At 39.6% G+C, this 23,680-nt stretch overlaps 1 protein-coding gene across 3 annotated transcripts in view; it reads left to right on the plus strand.

Annotated features, from left to right (window-relative positions):
- LOC140194983 (integrin alpha-2-like) overlaps positions 1-23,680 on the plus strand; it is a 177,920-nt gene that overhangs the window by 132,312 nt on the left and 21,928 nt on the right. Inside the window, exons 11-21 of one of the 3 annotated variants that reach the window (XM_072252498.1) lie at positions 8-146; positions 698-843; positions 1,712-1,855; positions 2,933-3,139; positions 5,759-5,889; positions 10,189-10,352; positions 15,484-15,635; positions 18,888-18,998; positions 19,090-19,175; positions 22,210-22,277; positions 23,538-23,629. In XM_072252498.1, coding sequence (XP_072108599.1) covers positions 8-146; positions 698-843; positions 1,712-1,855; positions 2,933-3,139; positions 5,759-5,889; positions 10,189-10,352; positions 15,484-15,635; positions 18,888-18,998; positions 19,090-19,175; positions 22,210-22,277; positions 23,538-23,629 — 1,440 coding nt within the window. Of the gene's footprint in view, positions 1-7; positions 147-697; positions 844-1,711; positions 1,856-2,932; positions 3,140-5,758; positions 5,890-10,188; positions 10,353-15,483; positions 15,636-18,887; positions 18,999-19,089; positions 19,176-22,209; positions 22,340-23,537; positions 23,630-23,680 lie in introns of all 3 variants that reach the window. The other 2 variants (XM_072252497.1, XM_072252496.1) reach the window with 2 other exon arrangements.

A 23,680-nucleotide genomic window follows, 5' to 3' on the forward strand; every position in this document is an offset into this window, starting at 1 on the left:
TTTCCAGGACTTACTGATACTGGGAGCAGTGGGAGCTTATGATTGGTCAGGCACAACTGTCCATAAGTCATCTGCCAAGACTACTATATTTTCCAAGAAAGTCTTTCAGGACATTTTGCAAGACAGAAATGACAGTTCATATTTAGGTAAGCCTCTATTTTAATCATATTTGTTCTGAACCAATGTTGTTTTCGCTTCTGATTTATTAATTCACCTTTAAAACAAACAAGAAGGTAGCTGAAAATCTTAAGATGTTACAATGTGAAGAACAAAGTTTCCAATATCAACATAAAGGTCCTTTGCCACAGCAGGTGATGAATAGGACAACATTGTGCTTCAATATGCTGCTTCATGTGGCACTGGATTGCATGTTTATGTTCGAATTCAGAGATTCGGAGTTCCTGATCTCTGCTGAGCTGCCATGAATTTTTGCTCTCTGGAGAAACAGAGGTATATCCAGGGGTAAAGGCATTTCCATAGCAGGTTCCTTTAAGGATATATTTGTTTGTAATGGGTAAAGGTTCAAAGCGCATAGGGGAAAGATAAACATAATCCTTGATCTTTATCCCTTTTATATTACTCACTACTTTCTAGGCTTGTGGCACATGGCCAAGTGGTTAGAGCATTGGGCTCATGATCTGAAGGTTGTGGGTTTGAGTCTCGGCCAAGATATAGTATTTGTATTTTTCATTCACAGGCTATGCAGTGACATCACTAGTAACACCAGATTCCGTGCTTTATGTTGCCGGAGCACCACGCTTTCAACACACTGGCCAGATAGTTATTTATGCAGTGGGATTAAATGACAAAGTGGTGATTAAACAGACACAAAAAGGAGAACAGGTAAGGCTATTTCTTGCACTTAGCTACTGATTGTCTCTGTATACAATTTCATCACTTCCTTCTTTTGTTTGAAAAACAAGGATGATGTGATTGCATGATAACCAGGAATGTTTTTGACAGGTTATCAATTTATCAGTCATTTTGAATTCAAATTGCTCATAAAGTGATAATAAACATTTTTATAATCAAATTACATATATCTGAAACTCCTGCTCATTTACAGAATTAATATTTCACTATAATTCACTTGCCCAGTCTCTTACATGATTGTTCCTATGGTTGACTAAATATAGGGTTGGTTTTCTCTACATGAGCTCAAAGGGTATTAGAAAGGCAGTTTTTGATTAACTTTATATAGGCTATTTGTAGTTGAGGACTAGATTTGCCTTCTGTGTGCTTGGGTGTAATAGAAATTCCTTATTTGTATCATAATTTAGGCTATGTCAGAACAGCAGGGTATCCTTACATTTATCATAGACATGTATACAGAAAGGTGCTGGGAAAGGCCAGCAATATAATAAAGGATCCCACCCAACCAACTCATGGACTGTTTGTCCACTTCCATCAGGGCAGAGGCTACACAGCACCCACACCTGGAGCGCCGTCAGACTGCATATACTCCACGCAAATATCCCCTGAACATTTGCCACATTTCTTCCGTACATTTCCCCAAGAACATCTGTTCCCGATTTATACTTCCAGGTTCTTGCCCGATAGCCTCACGTTTCCCCTTACTCCAATTTCATTACAAAGGAGGGAAAATTGAGCTATGTTTTGCAGGGATATTATAACAAAGTTCCAATATAAACCTACAAATCTATCATTAAAACATTAAAATGAATGGCATAATTTGATCTTATTTTTCCAGCTTGGCTCGTATTTTGGCAGTGTACTATGTGCTATAGACGTTAATCAAGACTCCCTGACGGATGTTCTATTAGTTGGGTCCCCAATGTTTATGGGTCCACACAAAAATGAGGAAGGAAGAGTCTATATGTTTAATGTCAATAAGGTAAAAGATCATTTGCCTCAATTTTTATACCGTTTTGATCATTTGAATGGCAGTTTCATTGTGAGAGCATACTTTGTGCTAATTTGAATTTATCCTAATTAAGTGTGTGCGTATGTGTGTATATATATATATATATATTAGTATATTTATACATATTTATGTATTTAATTAGGATAAGTATATCACTTGCTATTTACAAATTTATTCCAATTATATTTCCACACAGAACAGCAACAAACTTGCAATATCGTCCTTGTTCTTAGCATTATTTCAGTACAATAAAATTCATTTTCTGTCATTCAAGAGCATTGGATCTATTAATATTATATTGGGTCTATTATTGTGGCAGTACGGTAGTGTAGAAGTTAGTGCAACGCAATTACAGCTCGAGACCTTGGAGTTCAAAGTTCACTCCTGGCATCCTCTCTGAGACAATTGCACATCCTCCCTGTGAAAGGTGTGGGTTTTCTCCAGATGCCCTGTTTTCCTCCCTCAGTCTAAAGGAGGTTAATTGGTCATTGTAAATTGTCTCGTGATTAGGTTAGCGTAAATCGGGTGGTAGTGGGGCAGCACAGCTCGAAGGGCTAAAAGGGCCCAATTTGCACTGCACCTCTAAATAAAAATTTGAAGGTAGTTCATTGACTCAATTATAGGACAGAGTGAACAGTAGTAAACTGAATTCTGAAATCTGTCAAATGATATTTATTCCATCATGGAAAACAATTCAGTGATTAACTGTTATTTAAACAAAAGAAATTAAGTGGGCAATGATTCATTCTCTCATAAAGCATACAGGTAGTTCTGCTTTAACACAATAGTTATATTTTTAAGAAACCTCATAGAAAGCTGTGTTATAGCGTAGCAGGCTTCAGTGCCTTCAAAGCACAGATTTAAACAGAGTTTCCCAATCACCATTGCCCTGTAGCCAATTCGGTCCATGTAACACTGTGTTCCATAATCCATCAATTGCATTATAACCAATTTGGGTTTGGGAAAAGTGCCTTAAAGCAGAGCTGTTATTTACTTGTGGAGTGTATCGATGTCAGTCCATCTTAAAATTAGCAATATTTAATTCAGCAGGGAAACCTGGAAAAGGATGGCATCTTAGAAGGGCCAGATAATGGAAGAAACAATCGATTTGGAGCTGCTATTGCTGCTCTCTCTGATATCAATCTGGATGGGTACCATGATGTGGCAGTCGGAGCACCTGTGGAAGATGACAATAATGGTGTTGTTTACATTTACAATGGCTATCAAAAGTTAATCAAACGAAAATATACACAAGTAAGAGTTTCCTTGTATTCTGAAAGGGATTGCAGGCTAAGCATTTAAGATGTTGTATTAAATAGCTAGCTGCATTCCTGGCTTGTGATATATTTCTGAAAATAGTTTGTTTCTAATGTCATTTTGACCTGTAGAATGAAACGCACATTGCTTCAACCATTCTGTCTCCATTGCAACCATCCATAAGTTGGATGTAGTAAGTTAGCCATGAGTCAGTGGAGGGGAACTTCTCTCCAAATTGGAAAGAAAAACTTGTATTTAATGATATCTCAAATCTTATTCAACAAAGCAATTTGAAGTCTATTCTAAATGTTGTAGATAATTTATGCTTATTAATATCCCACAAATAATAACAGTCTGTTTCAGTGATATTGTCTGAGGAATAAATATTAGCCAGAATAATAAAGCTAACTTTGGACAACTTTGAAGTATTGCAACCAAATTGTTTATACCTATCCAAGAAAATGGAGTGGCTCACAGGTTTATGTACACACTTAAAGGTCACCCCTTTGAAGTGTAGCCTTCCATCAGAACCACAATTGGGTTTTTCCTTTTCACTAGAATGGGGTCTGTATGCAAATCCTTTAGACTCAGTGGAGAGATTACTACCAGATGAACCATAGCTATAATTAACTCCTACCTAAGACTCTTGTTGAAGTCCCATTTTAGAGATAAAAGCACAAAATCTCAATGTATGTCCTGGGTCAGCGTCAAGGAAGACCAGAATTGTGGGGCTTTTGTAAGCCCACATGTCCAATTAGAAAAATATTTAAAAACACAGAAGCATTATTGTGAGGAAAAAAACAAGGGTTATCTGCATGCTGCCCTGGTTAATATTTATGCTCCAAAAATGATTGTCTGGCTGATGTTTCATTAGTCTACTGGCATACTGTTGCTTAGAAGTTTATCTGGTATATTTCAGCAACAACAATTTTTGTAAAATTCTTCCTTGGAGACAAAGGTCTTTGAAGTCTTGAGGACATAAAAGCTGAAAAGTAATTAGAAATTTTGTGTTTCTGCACAGTATGTTCCATTTTAAAGAGATCCTTCAATTCACAAGTATTATAAGATAATCATTGTATCTAACCACTTCATAATTTGCAAATTGTTTGATGATGAAATTCAATAAAAAATAAATTACAAAAAAAAAGATAGGATTATAAAGAAAGAATTTGGCACATTGGCCTTCATAAATCAAAGTATTGAGCACAGGAGATGGGATGTTAGGTTGAAGTTGTGCAAGACATTGGTGAAGCCTAATTTAGAGTGTTGTGTGCAGTTTTGGTCAACTACCTACAGGAAAGATGTCAATAAAGTTGAAAGAGTACAGAGGAAATATATAAGGATGTTGCCTAATCTGGAGGATCTGAGTTATATGGAAAGATTGAATAGGTTAAGACTTCTATTCCTTGGAACATAAAAGACTGGGAGAAGATTGCTAGAGGTATACAAAATTATGATGGTTATAGATAGGATAAATGCAAGTGGACTTTTTCCACTAAGGTTAGTTGGGACTACAACTAGAGGTCATGGGATAAGGGTGAACGGGGAAAAGTTTAAGGGAAATATGAAGGGAACCTCCTTCACACAGAGGGTCATGAGTGTGGAATGAGCTGCCAGTGCAGGTGCGTGAGTTAGAATTTGACATTTAAGAGAAGTTTGGGTAGGGGTATGCAGGGCTATGGTCCTGGTGCAGGTCGATGAGAGCAGGCCGCTAAAGTGGCTCAGCATGGACTAGATGGGCCAAAAGATCTGTTTCTGTGATGTAATTTTCTATGACTTTAAAATCTCACCGGTATATTTTCTCTGTTGAAAATCAAAAAGCCTTTTGACAATTCAGTCTATATTTTTGTGTTACCTAAGCCATAGACATGAGATTCTGCAGATGCTGGATAGCTTGAGCAACACATACAAATTATGGATGAGCTCAGCAAGTCAGGCAGCATCAATGGAGGGGAACAAACAGTTGATGTTTCAGGCTGAGACCCTTCATTACGATGGAAGAGGAAGGAAGAAGCCAGAATAAGAAGGTGGAGGGATGGGGAAGAGCTAAACTCTGGTTTAAAGAGCAACACCTCATATTGCATCCAGGTAGCCTCCAAACTGATGGCACGGCCATCGGTTTCTCAAATTTCCAGTAATTGCTCTCCCCTGCCCTTCACTCTTTCTCCATTCTCCATTATGGTTACTCTTGCCCTTTCTTCTCTCCTCACATATGCCTCACTTCCCTCGGGTTAGCCTCCTCCTCCTCATTAATCCATGGCCTACTATCCTGCCCTATTAGATTCCTCTTTTAGCCCTTTAACTCTTCCACCCATCCATTCCCAGCTTATTTCATTGCCCTTCCCCCTCATTTGATGTTATTCATGACCTGCCAATTTGTACTCCTTCCCCTCCTACCACCTTTTCTTCTGGGTTATGTCCCTTTCCTTTCCTTTCCAATCCAAATGAAAGACCTTCACCCAAAACATTCCCCTGCACAGAACTGCCAGACTTGCTGAGCTTCTCCAGCATTCTGTGTGAGTAGTCTGGGCCAGCTAGAGGTTTTAATCTAAATTAGTATTTTATCTTGTATCTCAATAAATTCAATTCTGTACCTTTTTAAATATTTTTTTCTAGAAAATACAGGCTTCAAAAATCAGCTCAGAACTGCAATATTTCGGGCTATCTATTGATGGGCAGAAGGATTTGAATGGTGATTCTATCACAGATCTGTCAATTGGATCCATTGGGAATGTTGTACAACTTTGGTAGGAGAAGATTATACTTTCTGGTTTCTGAAATGTTATGTTACTCTCCAGCTGGATTGTATGTTGTGGTCTGGGACCCGGAGTGTGTTTTTTGTTACTTGCATTGTCTGGTGCAGTTTGAATATGTTTTGTGCTTATTGCATTGCTTACATAATTTGGGTATTTTCTAGGATAAAAGGAGAAAACTGGAAGTTAATACAGCAGATGTTATATAATAACCAATGTTATTATTTTATGGTCATATTGGCTTTAAAAAATTACTTCATCTTAAGCAGCTACTATACAGATACTGCAATCTGTCAAATGCTCTCCACCTCTATATCTCTTGCAGTCTTTTTTTTTTGGATGGTTAACTGCACAACCGTCTTATGTAGGCTGGTATCGCCATTTTGTTTCATAATGCCCCTGAAAAGTACCTTGTGATGTCCCTGCCACATTATCCATGTAATATAAATAGAAGATAATGTTGTTCTTGATGCCTTCCATTTTTTTTTTCCTTTTTGTTGATTGCTCACGTCATTATAAGAAACTAGCCACAACTTGGGGATCTTTCAAAGTTGAGGCTGTGTTGTGCTCCAGCTGCTCCAGGCTTAGTGTCTGTGAGCACTGCAGCCGTGGGCCTGCTCCCGACTTTCAGCTTATGAGCTCAATTTCATTCTGAATGCTGGTGCTTGCTTTATTGTTTGCATGAATTGATTTTTTTTCTCTCCGCTCATTGGGTGTTTGTCTTAAAAAAAAATAAATAAATAAAATTGGGTTCTTTCAGGTTTCTTGTTTTGTGGCTGCCTGTAAGCAGACAAATCTCAAGGTTGTATAATCTATACATACTTTGATAATAAATGTACTTGGAACTTTGAAGAGGAAGTCAATAATAACATTTCTGACAGAACTAGCCAAATTCTGAAGGGTATAGCTGCCAGACACGTCCAATAGTGAAAGAAATCAATGGTATCCAATGTCTGTAATCCTGGATGTAACTAAGGAGATGATGCCTGTAACAGCATCTATAGAATATCCACCACACTCCTTTGTGAACGTAAAGCCAGTATACAAGTAGAAACTATTTCTGAGTCCTACAATCTCAGAAGAACAAATAGATCACGTATCCCACCATATCACATATCATCAAAACAGCAGATATACAACACCTTTAATGTCACTGGGTCGGTATCCTGAAATATCAGTCCTTAATGCCACTGTGGGAGGAAAGAGCCACGGACTTGGGAAATGAAGCACAAATACTCTTCTTAGAGAACTCAAAAATATTTTTGCATGCTTGGTCTTACTAATGCCGCTCATAACCAGAGAGGAAATGTGCAGAATATTTTAGGTGCAATATTGCATCACAGTTCTGTCACCATGCTATGTTAGTAAGTTGTGTGATGAGCAAGTTCTAGTTGCATGGTGTGCGGACTATGCATTTGGGATAGGAGGAAACCTATATGGCATAGACTATCATGGGTAAAGATCTCCCCACCATTGAGTGCATCTACACAGAGCATTGCTGCAGAAAAGCAGCATCCGTTACCAGGGACCCGCACCGACCAAGTCATGCTCTCTTCTCACTGCTTCCACCAGGAAGAAGGTACAGGTGCCTCTAGACTCCCACCACCAGATTCAGGAACAAGAGTGCCTACTGTGCTATTCCACACCCTCACTTTGGGAAGTCTGATCGCCTGGCTGTACTCCTACTCCCTGAGTATAGGCAGAGACTGAAGACTGCAGCACCAGCAGTGAGGACCTAGAAGGTATGGAGAAGGGAAGCACAGGAGTGCCTACAGGACTGCTTTGAATCAGTGGACTGGACTGTATTCAGGGAATCGTCTTTGAACGTGGATGAGTATGCTGCAGTTGTTACCGACTTCATTAAAATCTGTGTGGATGAGTGTGTGCCTACAAAGACTTGCCGTACATTCCCAAACCAAAAGCTGTGGATGAACCAGGAGGTACATCGTCTGCTGAAGGCTAGATCTGTGGCATTAAGTCAGGTGACCCAGTACTATAGAGGAAAACCAGGTATGATTTACAGAGGGCTATCTTAAGGGTAAAGAAACAATTTTGAATGAGGTTTGAGGTGACATCAGATGTATGACAACTCTGGCAGGGTTTGCAAGACATTATTTCCTACAAAGCAAAACTCTGTAACAGTGATGCTTCACTATCAGATGAACTCAACGCCTTCTATGCTTTGAAAGGAAGATCACAACTACAGCTGTGAAGAACCCTGCTGCACCTGATGACTGTGATCTCTGTCTCAGATGCCAATGTTAGGCTGTCTTTAAAAACAGTGAGCCCTCGCAAGGTAGAAGGTCCTGTTGGAGTACCTGGTAAGGCTCTGAGATCCTCTGCCAACCAACCAGCGGGAGTATTCAAGGACATTTTCAACCTCTCACTGCTACGGGTGGAAGTTCCCACATGCTTCAAAAAGAAAACCATTATACCAGTGCCTAAGAAGAATAATGTGATCTGCCTTAATGACTGTCACCCAGTAGCACTCACATCGACAGTGATGAAATGCTTTGAGAGGTTGGTCATGACTAGATTGAACTCCTGCCTCAGCAAGGACCTGGACCCATTGTAATTTGCCTATCACCACAATAGGTCAATGGCAGATGCAATTTCAATGGCTCGCAGCACGGCTTTAGACCACCTGGACAACACAAACACCTACGTCAGGATGCTGTTTGTCAACTATAGCTCAGCATTTAATACCATCATTCCCACAATCCTGATTTGAGAAGTTGCAGAACCCAGGCCTCTGTACCTCCCTTTGCAATTGGATTCTCGACTTCCTAACTGGAAGACAACAATCTGTGCGGATTGGTGATAACATATCCTCTTCGCTGACGATCAACACTGGTGCACCTCAGGAGTGTGTGCTTAGCCCACTGCTCTATTCTCTTTATACCCATGACTGTGTGGCTAGGCATAGCTCAAATACTATCTATAAATTCGCTGACGATACAACCATTGTTGGTAGAATTTCAGATGGTGATGAGAGAGTGTGTACATGAGAAAGAGATGCCAACAAGTGTAGTGGTGTTGCAGCAACAACCTGGCACTCAACGTCAGTAAGACAAAAGACCTGATTATGGACATCAGGAAGGGTAAGACGAAGGAACACATACCAATCCTGATAGAGGGATCAGAAGTGGAGAGAGTGAGCAGTTTCAAGTTCCTGGGTGTCAAGATCTCTGAGGATCTAACCTGGTCCCAATATATCGACGCAGTTATAAAGAAGGCAAGACAGCAGCTATATTTCATTAGGAGTCTGAAGAGGTTTAGTATGTCAACAAATACTTTCAAAAACTTCTATAGATGTACCATGGAAGGCATTCTGACTGTCTGGTATGGAGGGAGCTACTGCACAGGACCAAAAGAAGCTGCAGAGGGTTGTAAGTTTACTCAGCTCCATCTTGGATACTAACCTACAAAGTACCCAAGACACGTCAAGGAGTGGTGTCTCAGAAAAGCAGTGTCCATTATTAAGAACCTCCAGCACCCAAGGCATGCCCTTTTCTCATTGTTACTATCGGTAAGAGGTATAAAAGCCTTGAAGGCACACACTCAACAATTGAGAAACAGCTCCTTTCCCTCTACCATCCAATTCCTAAATGGACATTGAACCCTTGGACACTACCTCACCTCTTTAATATATTATTTCTGTTTTTTGCATGATTTTTAATCTAGTCAATATACATATACTGTAATTGATTTTATTTATTAGTATTATTTTGTGTTTTTTTTCTCTATTATGTATTGCATTGAACTGCTGCTTCTAAGTTAACAAATCTCACGACACATGCCAGTGATAATAAACCTGATTATCCACTTTGGTTCAAGACCCTGATTGTTGAGTTATTACCTCTCAACAATCAGGGTCTTGAACCAAAGTGGATAACTTCACTCAACTTCACTTGTCCCATCACTAAAGTGTTTCCACAACCTATGGACTAATTTTCAAGGACTCTTCTTTTTATGTTCTCAATATTTATTGATTATTATTATTTATTTTTGTATTTGCAGTTTGTTGTCTTTTGCACACTGGTTGAACACCCAAGCTGATGTGGTCTTTCACTGATTCTATTACAGTTGTTATTCTTCTATGAATTTATTGAGTATGCCTGCAAGAAAATGAATCTCAATGTCATATATGGTGACATACATGTACTTTGAACTTTGAAACCTCTCTCATAAGTTGTAGCTTTAACATTCATAATGTGCTACCTGCACTTTAATTTAATTAACGCTTTACTCTATACTCAACATGTATCAACACAGCTTGTATTTTTTTTTCAGGTCAAAGAGTATTGCAAATGTAAGTGTTTCAGTAACATTTGAACCAACAAAACTCTCCCTTCTGAACAAATCTTGTATAATCAATGGAATTAGTCTTATCTGTGACAAAATCAAAATATGCTTCCAAGCTACAATTAAACCTGAAAAACCTGGATCATTAATTGGTAAGGATCATCTCATTTTGCTTTTAGTTTGAAGATCAAATATTCTATGCAGTGTGCAAGTCAGTAGTATCATTTAATGTGCGCAAATGGATGTTTAAAAAAAACTCTGAATGATGGTGAATATACTTTAAAGTCAACCCAATCTCAAGTCATAACTCAACTGACTTCTGGCCACCACTTAACAAAGTCAACCAGTTTGCTCCCAGAATTATGACACAAGACTGGATTTCAAGGCTTGCATTTTCAGAAAGTTTACTTTGTTCCTGTTTAAGCAAACTTTTCAGTTCATCAGCAACTCAAGTTCAAAATCACTAAACACATCGGTAAATGAAGTCATAAAATGAAAATGACATGGGCTAGACACAAATACATATCCTAATCTATGCTTGCCACACTCTAACCTCAATTAAAGCCCTCAGCAGTTTAAATGATTCTGCAGAATATCTGCCACAAATGGTTATCACTACCGGGAGTCAGGAAGGAAGTTGAGAAGCAGGACCTCAAAAGTAGTAATCCCAGGATTATTGCCTGTGCCACGCAATACTAAGTACAGGAACACAGTAAGGTGGAGGATAAATGCGTAGCTGAGAGATTGGAGCAGGGGGCAGGGATTCAGATTTCTGGATCATTGGGACCTCTTGCGGCAGGAGTGACTTGTACAAAAAGGATGGGTTGCACTTGAATCCGAGAGGGGAACCAATATTCTGGGAGGGATGTTTGCTAAGGCTGTAGGGGAGAGTTTAAACTAGAATTGCTGGTGGGTGGGAACCAAACTGAAGAGACGGAGGAAGGGACAGTTGGCTTGCAAATTGAGAAAGCTTGTAGGCAGTGTGAGAAGGAGGATAGGCAGATGACAGAGAAGGGATATGCTCAGACTGATGGTTTGAGATGTGTCTATTTTAATGCAAGGGGTATCATGAATAAAGCAGATGAGCTTAGAGCGTGGATCAGTATTTGGAACTATGATGTGGCCATTACAGAGACTTAGATGGCTCAGGGGCAGGAATGGCTATGTACAGTGCCAGGCTTTAAATGTTTCAGAAAGGGCGGGGAGGGAGGCAAAAGAAGTGGGGGAGTGGCATTGCTGATCAGAGATATTAGACAATCCCTCCGTGACTTCCTCCTTTTTGACAGCTGTGACGCTGGATCTCTGTGGGTGGAAGTTAGAAACAAGAAGGGGTCAATAACACTTCTGGGTGTTTTCTATAGACCACCTAATAGTAACAGGGACATCGAGGAGCTGATAGGGAGACAGATTCTAGAACAGTGCAATAATAACAAAGTTGTAGTGGTAGGAGATTTTTAAGTTCACCAATATTGATTGGCATCTCCCTAGAGCAAGGGGTTTTGATGGGATGGAGTTTGTTGGTGTATTTAGGAAGGTTTTCTGACACAATATGTAGATAAGCCTACAAGAGGAGAGGCTGTGATCTGGTATTGGGAAATGAACCTGGTCAGGTGTCAGGTCTCTCTGTGGGAGAGCATTTTGGAGATAGTGATCACAATTCTATCTCCTTTACCATAGGAGAGGGATAGGAACAGACAAGTTAGGAAAGCGTTTAATTGGAGTAAGGGGAAATATGAAGCAATCAGGCAGGAACTTGGAAGCACAAATTGGGAACAGATGTTTTTGGGGAAATGTATGCCAGAAATGTGGCAAATGTTCAGGGGATATTTGTGTGGTGTTCTACCTAAGTACGTTCCAAAGAGACGGAAAAGATGGTAGGGTACATGAACAATGGTGTACAAAGGCTGTTGAAAATATTGTCAAGAAGAAAAGAAAAGCTTACGAAAGGTGCAAAAAAACTAGATAATAATAGAGATCTAGAAGATTATCAGGCTAGCAGGAAGGAGAGTAAGAATGAAATTAGGAGACCCAGAATGGGCCATGAGAAGGCCTTGGTGAGCAGGATTAAGGACACCCCAAGGCATCCTACAAGTCTGAGAAGACCAAGAGAATAAGACATGAGAAAATAGGGCCAATCGAGTGTGACCATGGAAAAATGTGTATGGAACTGAAGGAGATAGCAGAGGTACTTAATGAATACTTTGCTTCAGTATTCACTATGGAAAAGGATCTTGGCGATTGTGGGTTGACTTGCAGTGGACTGTAAAGCTTGAGCATATAGACATTAAGAAAGTGGATGTGTTGGAGCTGTTGGAAAGCATCAAGCTGATAAGTCACCGGGACCGGACGAGAGGTACCCCAGGCTACTGTGGGAGGCGAGGGAGGAGATTGCTGAGCCTCTGGCACTGAACTTTGCAACATCAGTGGGGATAGGAGAGGTCTCAGAGGATTGGAGGGTTCTCTTATTCAAGAAAGGGAGTAAAGATAGCCCAGGAAATTATAGACCAGTGAGTCTTACTTCAGTGATTGGTAAATTGATGGAGAAGATCATGAGAGGCAGGAGTTATGAACATTTGGAGAGGCATAATATGATTAGGAATAGTTAGCATGGCTTTGTCAAAGGCAACTCGTGCCTTACGAGCCTGATTGAACTTTTTGAGGATGTGACTAAACACCTTGATGAAGGAAGAGCAGTAGATGTAGTGTATATGGATTGCAGCAAAGCATTTGATAAGGAACCCCATGCAAGACATATTGAGATAGTTTTTTAAATTTCTGAAGATTCTTTGCAGACATGACAGGAAGTTAAGTGTACTTTTTCAACTTCAATGTACTGAACACACTGCTCATGGTGCATTCTCCTTTCCAACCCAAAAATTACTGCTTGGCCTAACTCAGATAAGACTGTTAGTTAGCTAGACCTCTATCCATACCAATAAACTACAGTACCCCCAAACCTGGAAACATCTGTCATGTGGAATAACCTTTTGGCACTTACACACTACATCTACTTTCCCCTTAATCTACCCTGTTTGTTTCAACTCAAAGAACTCTCAAATTTATTGAACACAATTTCATTTTAGTTCTCGATGGTCTTGTGATTTTCTAAATATCCTGCGATTCCCTCCTGACAACAGATTTGGGTTAACTGGCCTATAAGTTCCTATCACTAATGAGATTTAATGCACCTTCATGGAATGGCAAGTGATTATTTAATCATAATCATTTCAACCTTTGGGACTTAATGAGTTTAATGATTTCAAAGCATTGCCATACATACCTCACATTTTTTTAAGACAAGTGGTCGGTGGTAATGTTCAGAGTTTGTCATTTTCAGCTTCACTAGTTATTTTGACTCTTTATTTCTCACATTCCTACCTAATTTACCAAGCATAATTAACCTCACTCTCAAATATAGAGTTATCTTTCATCATTTCCCTTCTGATTGTTCTTCCTTTCCATGGTACTGTAATTGATTAGAGCAGGGTCCAGCCCTAACTTTTCCCACTCCTTATGAAGAGTTGTTGACCTGAAATATTAATCCTAACTGGTCACTATAATTGTGATCTAACTTGTGTGCATTTTTGTTTTGTTTCCTGTTTTTATTACCATTCTTGCTGTTCAGTGACTTTCTCCATCAACAAGTAACTTACACCTTAACATAAACCAGCAAGGAGCAGAGCGAGCAAACCAAATTTTGTAACTTAGCTGTCATGTCCTGTCACAGCAGATTTACAGTAATTGATCATATGACCATAAGACAGAGAAGCAGAATTAGGCCACTCAGCCCATTGAGTCTATTCCACCATTCCATCATGACTGATTTATTATCCCTCGCAACTTCGTTTTCCTACCTTCTCCACTAGGCTAACTGTCTATGATTACCTGTATTCTGTCTGTCTGTCTCCCTCCCTCCCTCCCTCCCTTAAAGAGTGGAGTGACATATGCAACTTTCCAGTTCTGGAAGCCTTCCAGAGTCTAGTGATTCTTGAAAGATCATGACAAACGCCTCCACAATTGCTTCAGCTACCTCCTTTAGAACTCTGAGGACTTGTCTACCTTCAGAACTTTCAGTTATTCAAGAACCTTCTCTTTAGCAATCGCAACTACACTCACTTCTGCCTCCCGACACTCAAATTTTTGGTATTCTGCTAGTGTCTTCCACTGTGAAGAATGTTGCAAAATATTTGTTAAGTTTGTCATTCATTTCTTTGTCCCGCATTACCACCTTTCCAGAAGCATTTTCCAGTGATCCAATATCCACTCTCACCTTCTTACTCTTTATATATTGTATTTGAATAAACCTTTGGTATCCTCTTATATTATTGGCTAGCTAATTCTCTCCTAATGTTTTTGTTACCTTCTTTTTGTTTTTAAATGCTTCCGAATCCTCTAATTTTCCACTAGTTTTTTCTACATTATATGCCCCCTCTTTTACTTTTATGCTGTCTTTGACTTTTCATGGCTACCTTTAGAATACTATTTCATCTTTGGGAATTACTCTCCAGAACTCACCCATTGCTGTTCTGCCATCATCTCTGCTAGTGTCCCCTTCCAATGAACTTGGCCAGCTCTTCTCTCATGCCCCTGTAATTCCCTTTACTCCAGTGTAATACTGATACATCTGACTTTATCTTCTCCCTTTCAAACTGCAGGGTGACTTCTATATGATGTTCACTGCCTCCTAAGGGTTCCTTTACCTAAAGCTCCCTAATCATGTATGGTTTATTATACGACATGCAATCCAGAATTGCCAGAATTCCCTAGTGGACTCAACCACAAACTGCTCCAAAAAACCATCTTGTAGGCATTCTACAAATTGACACTCTCAGGATTCAGCACCAATCTGATTTTCCCAATTTACCTGCATATTAATAACCATGACTTTCATAACATTGCCCTTTTTGACATGCCTTTTTTAATCTCCCTTTGTAATTTGTATCCCACCTCCTGGCTCCTGTTTGGCAGCCTGTGTATAACTCCCATCAGGGTACACAGTATATGGATGGGAAGGGTATCGAGGGTTATGGTCCAGGTGCAGCTCCATAGGGCCATGCAGATTAATTGTTTGGCATAGACTGGAAGGGCTGAAGGGCCTGTTTCTGTGCTGTAGTGTTCTATGACTGTGACTATACAGTATATCTGCATTAAAATACAAACAAATTTTAATAATTTGTCTTGTGGAAGCAATCTATTAAATAGTTGCATAATTTTAGTAGTAAAGTAGATGTAAACTTTCAAAAAGAAATATCTTATTAAAAGAATCCTTTTCAAAATCACCAGATATTATGTATAGCCTAACACTGGATGCAGATCTCAAGTCATCTCGTGTTAGTTCACGAGCATTATTTCAAGAAAACCATGACCGGGCTATGAAGAAGTACAGTACAGTTGGGAACTCACTAAAATGTAATGATCTCATCTTTTATGTCCAGGTAAGTACATTATTAAGTTATTCACTATAAATGCAATAATATTTCACTCACACTTGATTACTATAACTGCCAGCTTATATGAAGACCAAACATGACTACAAAACCAAAAAACAATGTAAAACATCCTTAAAGACTATAGAGAAAGGCATACAGCAAAGAAATAGATCCATTGACCCACTGAGTCATGGTGACAGTCCCACAGTTATCTTATTCTTTCAACATGCTCATCTTCAACCCCCTCCTCCCACAGATTCCACACTAGCATCAATTCGCAGAGGACAATAATCCTCCGTATTTATTTACTTATTGTTTGCACAATTTGTCTTTTGCACATTGTTTGTCAGTGTTTGTGTGTAATGTTCATTGATTCCTATTATATTTTGTTGTTCTACTGTGAATGCCTGCAAGAAACTAATATGGCAGGGGGATGGGAACCAGTATGATAGAGCTGAGGATGATCCAGCAGGTATACAAGTAGATGATGGGTGTAACACGAATGTAAGGAAGGACAAGCTAATGATTGGGTACAAATGCAGACAGAGCAGAGAGTTAAGTTGGACCACAGAGGCAAAATTCAAAAGGGTGAAGAATGCAGAACTGAAGGTGCTATACTTAAATGCGCGTAGCATTAGGAATAAAGTGGACGAACTTGTGACGCAATTAGAGATTGGTCAGTATGACATTGTGGGCATCACTGAGTTGTGGTTGAAAGAAGGCCATAGTTGGGAGCTTAACATCAAAGGATATACTTTGTATTGAAAAGACAAGCAGGAAAGCATAGGCAGTGGTGTGGCACTGTTGGTAAGAGATGGAATTGCATCTTTAGAAAGAGATGACATGGGGTCAGAGAATGTTGAATCTTTGTGGGTGGAGTTAAGAAAATGAAAGGGTTAAAAAAACATTCTGGGAATCATATATAGGCCTCCAAATAGTAGCCAAGATGTGGGGTTGAGATTGCAAAGGGAGCTGGATAAGGCATGTGAAAAGGGTAATGTCACAATTGTAATGGGGGACTTCAATATGCAAAGGGATTGGGAAAATCAAGTTGGTGACAGGTTGCAAGAGAGGAAATTTGAATGACTGTGAGGTGGCTTTTTAGAGCAGATTGTGCTTGAGCCTACTCTGGGATAGGCTGTCTTAGATTGCATGTTGTGTAATAACCCAAATCTTATAAGGGAGCTTAATGTAAAGGAACCCTGTGGAGACAGTGATCATAATATGATTGAATTTATACTGCAATTTGAGAGGGAGAAACATAAGTCAGATGTATCATTATCATAATGGATTAAAGGGAATCAATGTGGAAGACACTAGCAATGAGCCAGAGGTCTGTGAGTGACAGGGAGCAGGAGTGGATGTCATTGCTATTACAAAGGAAAAAGTGCGAGGCAAACTCAAAGGTCTTAAGGTGGATGAGTCACCTGGACCAGACGGACTACTTCCCAGAGTCCTGAGAGAGGTTGCTGAAAAGATAAAAGATGCACTGGTCCTGATCTGTCAGGAATCACTTGACTCCGGAAGACTGGATGTCACTCCACGTTTTAGGAAGGGAGGAAGGCAAAAGAAAGGAAATTATAGCCATTTAGCCTAACCTCAGTGGTTGGAAAAGTGTTGGAGTCTATTATTAAGGATGAGGTTTCAGAGTTCTTGCAGACTATTAATAAAATAAGTCAGTCATATAGTTTCTGTAAAGGGTAACCTTGCCTGATAAATCTGTTTGAGTTCTTTAAGAAAGTAATAAGCAGAGTTGTCAAGGGAGAGGCAGTGGATGTCATTTACGTGGATTTTCAGAAGGTGCCTCACATGAGGCTGCTAACAAGATAAATCCCATTGTGTTACTGGAAACATACTGGCATGGATAGAGGAATGGCTGACAGGCAGGAGGCAGTGAGTGGGAATAAACGGGGGCCTTTTCTGGTTGGCTGCCAGTGACCAGTGGTGTTCTTCAGGGGTCGGTATTGGGACCACTGCTTTTCACATTGTTTGTCAATGATTTAGATAGTGGAATTGATAGCTTTGTGGTGAAGTTTGCAGATGATATGAAGATAGGTTGAGGTTAGGTAGTGCTGAGGAAGCAATGTGATTACAGCAGGACAAATTGGAAGTATGGGCAAAAAAGTGGCAGATGGAATACAGTGTTGGGAAATGTATTATAATGCATTTTGGTAAAAGGAACAATAAGGTGGGCTATTATCTAAATGGGCAGATGGTTCAAACATCAGAGGTGCAGAGGGACTTAGGGGTCTTCATGCAAGACCCCCAGAAGGTTCATTTACAGTTCGAGTCTGTGGTAAAGAAAACAATTGCAATTTTGGCATTTATTTCAAGGGAAATAGGGTATAAAAACTAGGAGATAACACTGAGCCTTCATAAGACACTAGCCAGGTGGCGCTTGAAGTATTGTCAACATATGTCAGAAAGGATTTGTTGTCATTGGAGAGAGCCCAGGGTAGGTTCATGAGGATGGTTCCAAGGATGAAGGGGTTAACATATGAGGGGTTAACATTTGGGAGATTTGTCTCTATGCTCATTGGAATTTAAGAGGAATATGAGAGGATCTCATTGAAACCTATCAAATGTTGAAAAGACTAGGCAGGGTGGAGATGGAGAGGATGTTTCCTATGGTAGAGGTATCTCGAACTAGAGGCACAGCCTTAAAATTGAAGAGTGACCTTTTAGAACCGAGGGAAGGAGGATTTTTTTTAGCCAGAGCGTAGTGAATCTGTGGAATGCTCTGCCACAGAGTACAGTGGGTATGTTTAAGGCAGAAGTTGATAGTTTCCTGATCAGTCAGGGCATCAAAGGATATGGCGAGAAGGCAGGTGTATGGGGTTGAGTGGGATCTGAGATCAGCCGTGATGGAATGGTGGAGCAGACTAGATGGGCTGAGCAGTCTAGTTCTGTTCCTACGTCTTATGGTCTAAGAAAGTGAATCTCAAGATGGAAGCATATACTGTACATACTTTGATAAATTTACTTTGAGCTTGCACATTTTTGGGAAGTAGATGGAAACCGGAGCATACCAATGAGGTGTCTAAAGAAAGTATGAATGCCACACATCCAGCACCAGAGTTCAGAATTGAACCTGGGTCTCTGGTACTGTGAAGAAGTGGTTATCTGGCTATGACACTATTCTATACAATTTTCTAAAAAATTATTCCTTATATTAATCATGTATTTCTATACATTTAGAGGATATTTTGCATATTGCTAGATGTTGTCTAACTATGGCTTTCAATTTTTTAAAACGAGGATGCTGGAGATATTGTTAACCCAATTGATGTACGGTTAGACTTTGGTCCACAAAAGCTTGAAGCTGGGCCCTCTCTTGATGTCTACACAGCAAGATCCAGACAGTTTTCTGTGAGTTGAAAGAACCCCACTTTGATTTCATGGATAATAAGTTGTTTATGTACAGACAGAATTTAGTATTTAATTTATACTGTTGATATAGGTTCCATTCTCCAAAGACTGTGGTGATGATGAAGAATGCGTAACTGATCTTGTAATTAAAGTTCATATGATTAACCCCAGCAGCAGGTGAGAATATGTATCTGTCGCTCATTGATATTACTACTTTTAATATTTATTGAGAAACAAAGAAAATCAATTATTAATTGGGGAAGACCAACATGTTCTTTCACATTTTTCATTTTGAGGTTCCCCTGTATTCCTAACTTTTTAAGAAAGACCACATTGATTATTACAACTTTGACTTTTCCTGCGAATGATAGCTACAGATGATTGAACCTGCGCAAACTTGACATTTGGAGTTTCACACCATTTGCATTTCCCAGCAGTCTCACAAGGTGAGCCTCGTGGCTGATCAACATCAAGCTACTGCTGCAATCCGGGAAGCTTTCTATCACAACAATGAAGTGTTTACCTACCTTCCAAGTGCAATGATCAGGACATCTACAGTGTTGATTTCTGACTCTGTGTTCCAATGGGGGAAGAAAAACATCTTTTATTTCTGGAGCCTTCTCTACATTTACCAGCCCCCACCCACTTCCCCCCCGCCCCCCTACAAATGATCAATATTGTCTATCTTTAGACAATACAAAATCACAATTAGGAATCTGAGTCAGGAACTGTATCTCAAAATCTAAACAATATCAAGTTATTTAATGCCTGGGACCAAAAAACATGTAGCATGCTTGTATTTACTAGTTGAAGCACTGAGTTCAAGAGTCAGGAAGTTATTTTGCATATTTACAAAACTCCAGTTATTACATTCATTTTTGTTCATCCCATTATAGGAGTGATGTGGAGACATTGCAGAAGGTGCAGAAGAGGTTTACTGGGATGTTGCCTGGATTAGAGGGTGTTTGCTGGGAAGGAGAGGATGGACAAACTTAGGGCTGTTTTCTCTGGAGAAGGAAGGGCTGAGGGAAGACCAAATAGAAGTTCATAAAATCATGAGAGGCATAGACAGCTGTATCTTTTTCGAATGTCTAATACCAGCAGACATGCACTAAACAAGAGAGTGAAAGTTCAAAGGAGATGTGGGCCAAGTTTTTTTTTTATGCAGTTTGCTGGTTGCCTGGAATGGGAGTGGAGAAACATACAATAGAGGTGTTGCAGAAGCTCTTGGATAGGCACATGAATATGCAGAGTATGGAGGGATATGGAATATGTGTAGCAGGGGTTAGTTTAATTTTGCATTATTAGTTTGGCACATTTTGAGCCAGAAAGCCTGTTCCTGAGCTATACTGTTCAATGGTCTAACAACGAATGCAATAAATGTAGAGTCCACTGCCAAGAAGGCCCACCAGCGTCTTTACTTCCTGAGAAAGCTAAGGAAATTTGGCCTGTCCCCTAAAACCCCTCACTAATTTTTATCAATGCACCATAGAAAGCATTCTTCTAGGGTGCATCACAACCTGTCCTGTCCAAGACCGGAAGAAGCTGCAGAAGATCGTGAACACAGACCAGCACATCACACAAACCAATCTTCCATCCTTGGACTCACTTTACATCGCACGCTGTCGGAGCAGTGCTGCCAGGATGATCAAGAACACAACCCACCCAGCCAACACACTTTTCGTCCCTGTTCCCTCCGGGAAAAGGCTCAGGAGCTTGAAGACTCATACGGCCAGATTTGGGAACAGCTTCTTTCCAACTGTGATAAGACTGCTGAACGGATCCTGACCCGGATCTGGGCTGTATCCTCCAAATATCCAGACCTGCCTCTCAGTTTTTTTGCACTACCTTACTTTCCCTTTTTTATTTTCTATTTATGATTTATAATTTAAATTGTTAATATTTACTATCGATTTGTACTCCAGGGAGCATGAAGAGCAGAATCAAATATAGCTGTGATGATTGTACGCTCTAGTATCAATTGCTTGGCGACAATAAAGTATAAAGTATTTAATTGCTTAGAAACTAATAGGATATAGTTGATTTCTTATTGGTGTCATAACACAGAGACTACAAGTTTAAATTCCACAGTGGTAAATTGTGAAATTTAATTTTACATTAGTAAGTTCAAAGAATTGATTGTGGACTACAGTAGGGAGAAATCGAGGGACCACTCACGTCCACATCGTGGGATCAGCAGTGGAAAGGGTGAGCAGTTTCAAGTTCATAGATGTCAGCAGCTCTGAAGATCTATCCTGGGCCCAATTGATGCAATTACAAAGACAGCAGCAAAATTTCATTAGAAGTTTGAGGAGATTTAGTACGTCACCAAAGACTCCAGCAAATATCTACAGATGTACTGTTGAGAGCATTTTAGCGGTTTGCATCACCATCTAGTATGGAGGGGCCACTGCACAGGATTGGAAAAAGCTGCAGAAAGTTACAAACTTGTCTAGCTCTATCATTTCACACTGGCCTCCCCAGCACTGAGGACATCTTCGGAAGGCAATGCCTCAGAAAGGCAATATCCATCATTAAGAAACCCCATCACCCAGGAGAAGCCCTCTTCACATTGCTACCACTGAGGAGGAGGAGGTACAGGAGCCTGAAGACACATGCTCAATGTTTTAGGAACAGCTTCTTCCCCTCCATCATCAGATTTCTGAATGGACAATGAACCCATGTACACTACTTTTTTTTCCTCAGTTTAATCTCTTTTTGCACTAATTTAGTTTTATATATATTTCTTATTTTATAGATTTTATATTATATATTGTAATATACTGCTGCCACAAAGCAACATTTCATGACATATGGCAGTGATACTGAACCTGATTCTGATGCTGATTCCATTATTTAATGGGCTAATTCCAGAAAGATTACCATACTGCTGGGATGGTGTTAAATACTTTGGTTCATTAATTTCCTTCATTCCTTTTGCAAACTAGTCTCAGGGACAGGGTCAAGGCCAATAAGTAAGATACCAACAAGGCAGTGAAACAGTATTTTCTTTACGTATGTCGCTGTGAATTTGTGACTTTATTAAGATGCATTTATTGATTAATTCTGGGATACAATAAGTTAGACCAATTATTATTTCTCTGAATAACAATTGTGTTTGAACCTTATGCATGTTTTTGAATATAATTTACATTTTGCACAAGGCATTGCTGAATACATACTAAGATTAATAAGTTATCTTTACCAACAGAATGGTGCCATACATTGTTAGCAGCAAAAACAAACGGACAACCATTAATGTAGAAACAGAGAACAAAAAGGAAAGTGCATTTAATGCTAAAGTCAACATACAGTTTTCTAAAAACATCTTTTTTTCATCAGTGAGTAGAGCATTTGTTATGTGTGTGTCAATATAGTACAATATATCTGCAATAAAAATACCAGGGTAGATGTTTGTCTTTTGCACTTCTGCTTAGAGTCATACAGTCATACAGAGTGGAAATAGGCCCTTCAGTCGAACTGCTTCATGGCAACCAAGATTTCCATTTAAACTAGTCCCATTTGCCATCGTTTGGCTCATAAACCTTTCCTGTACATGTACCTGTTCAAGTACCTATTTAAATGCTGTTAACGTACCTGCCTCAACCACTTCTGATAGTTCATTCCATATACTGACCACCCTCTTGGTGACAAAGTTGCCCCTCTGGTTTCTATCAAAGCTCTTCCCTCTCACCTTTACCTTATGCCATCTAGTTCTGGGAAAAAGGCTGTGTGCATTCACCCTGTCTATACCCTCAAAATTCTGTACACTTCTTTAAGACAGCCTTTCATTCTCCTGTACTCCAGTGAAAGATGTCACAACCTGGTCAGCCTCTCCATATTTCAGCTCGATAAGCTTGATGAATCACCTGGGAGGAAGCTAAAGTGGAGAGCTAGATAAAGAGGTTGGCATGTCTCTAATAGTTAACATTAGTATCATGTTATGGTTACAAAAACCATCTTCAGCGAGGAAATGCACACCCACCTCTTCAATTACGCTGAGATCTGCACTTGCATAGAAGGTGTCCACTCAGCCTCCAACCTTGCTACCTTTCTTTAGTGTCCCTGCTGCAATGTTTTCTCCAGCTACTCAGTAGCAAGTGTTTTACACTTGACTCAGTGAGCAGTTGAGGAACTTGTGAAAATTTGTCAACTTCTCTGCCAAGACCATAAATTAAGCTAAATTGCTGGACCCCTTTAAGTGAAACTACCCGACCAAACATTTTGCTCCCCAGCTGTACTTGGATGCCTGGAGAAATTTGTAGGTTTGCCTGATGAGCACTCAGATAAGGATGTATAAAGTGTGACAGAGACCTGTCCTAAGCAATAAATAAATAAACGGCTGGAAATATTCTGCTCTTCTGCAACTTCGTTCTTTTGTCTGAATTGCAGTACTTTTAATGCATATAACAATCTAAACAGAAGTAGAGTTTATAGCTATTCAAAGCAAACATATACAGTATTAGACAACTAATTTGTCAACTGACAGAAATGCATATATTTAAATTTTATGTATTGTATTTATCTTTCTGTTTTAACAGGTTGATAATGCTGCAGTTTCATGTTTGATTGTAGACCCCCAGTCAATATCTTGTGACATTGGGCACCCATTTCTACGAGGAGGAGATAAGGTGTTTTTCTTGTTTATTTGAGATAAGTATTTAATACCACTGATGTATGGT

The sequence above is a fragment of the Mobula birostris genome, chromosome 3 (assembly GCF_030028105.1).
Source record: "Mobula birostris isolate sMobBir1 chromosome 3, sMobBir1.hap1, whole genome shotgun sequence".
NCBI classification, from domain to species: Eukaryota; Metazoa; Chordata; class Chondrichthyes; order Myliobatiformes; family Myliobatidae; genus Mobula; species Mobula birostris.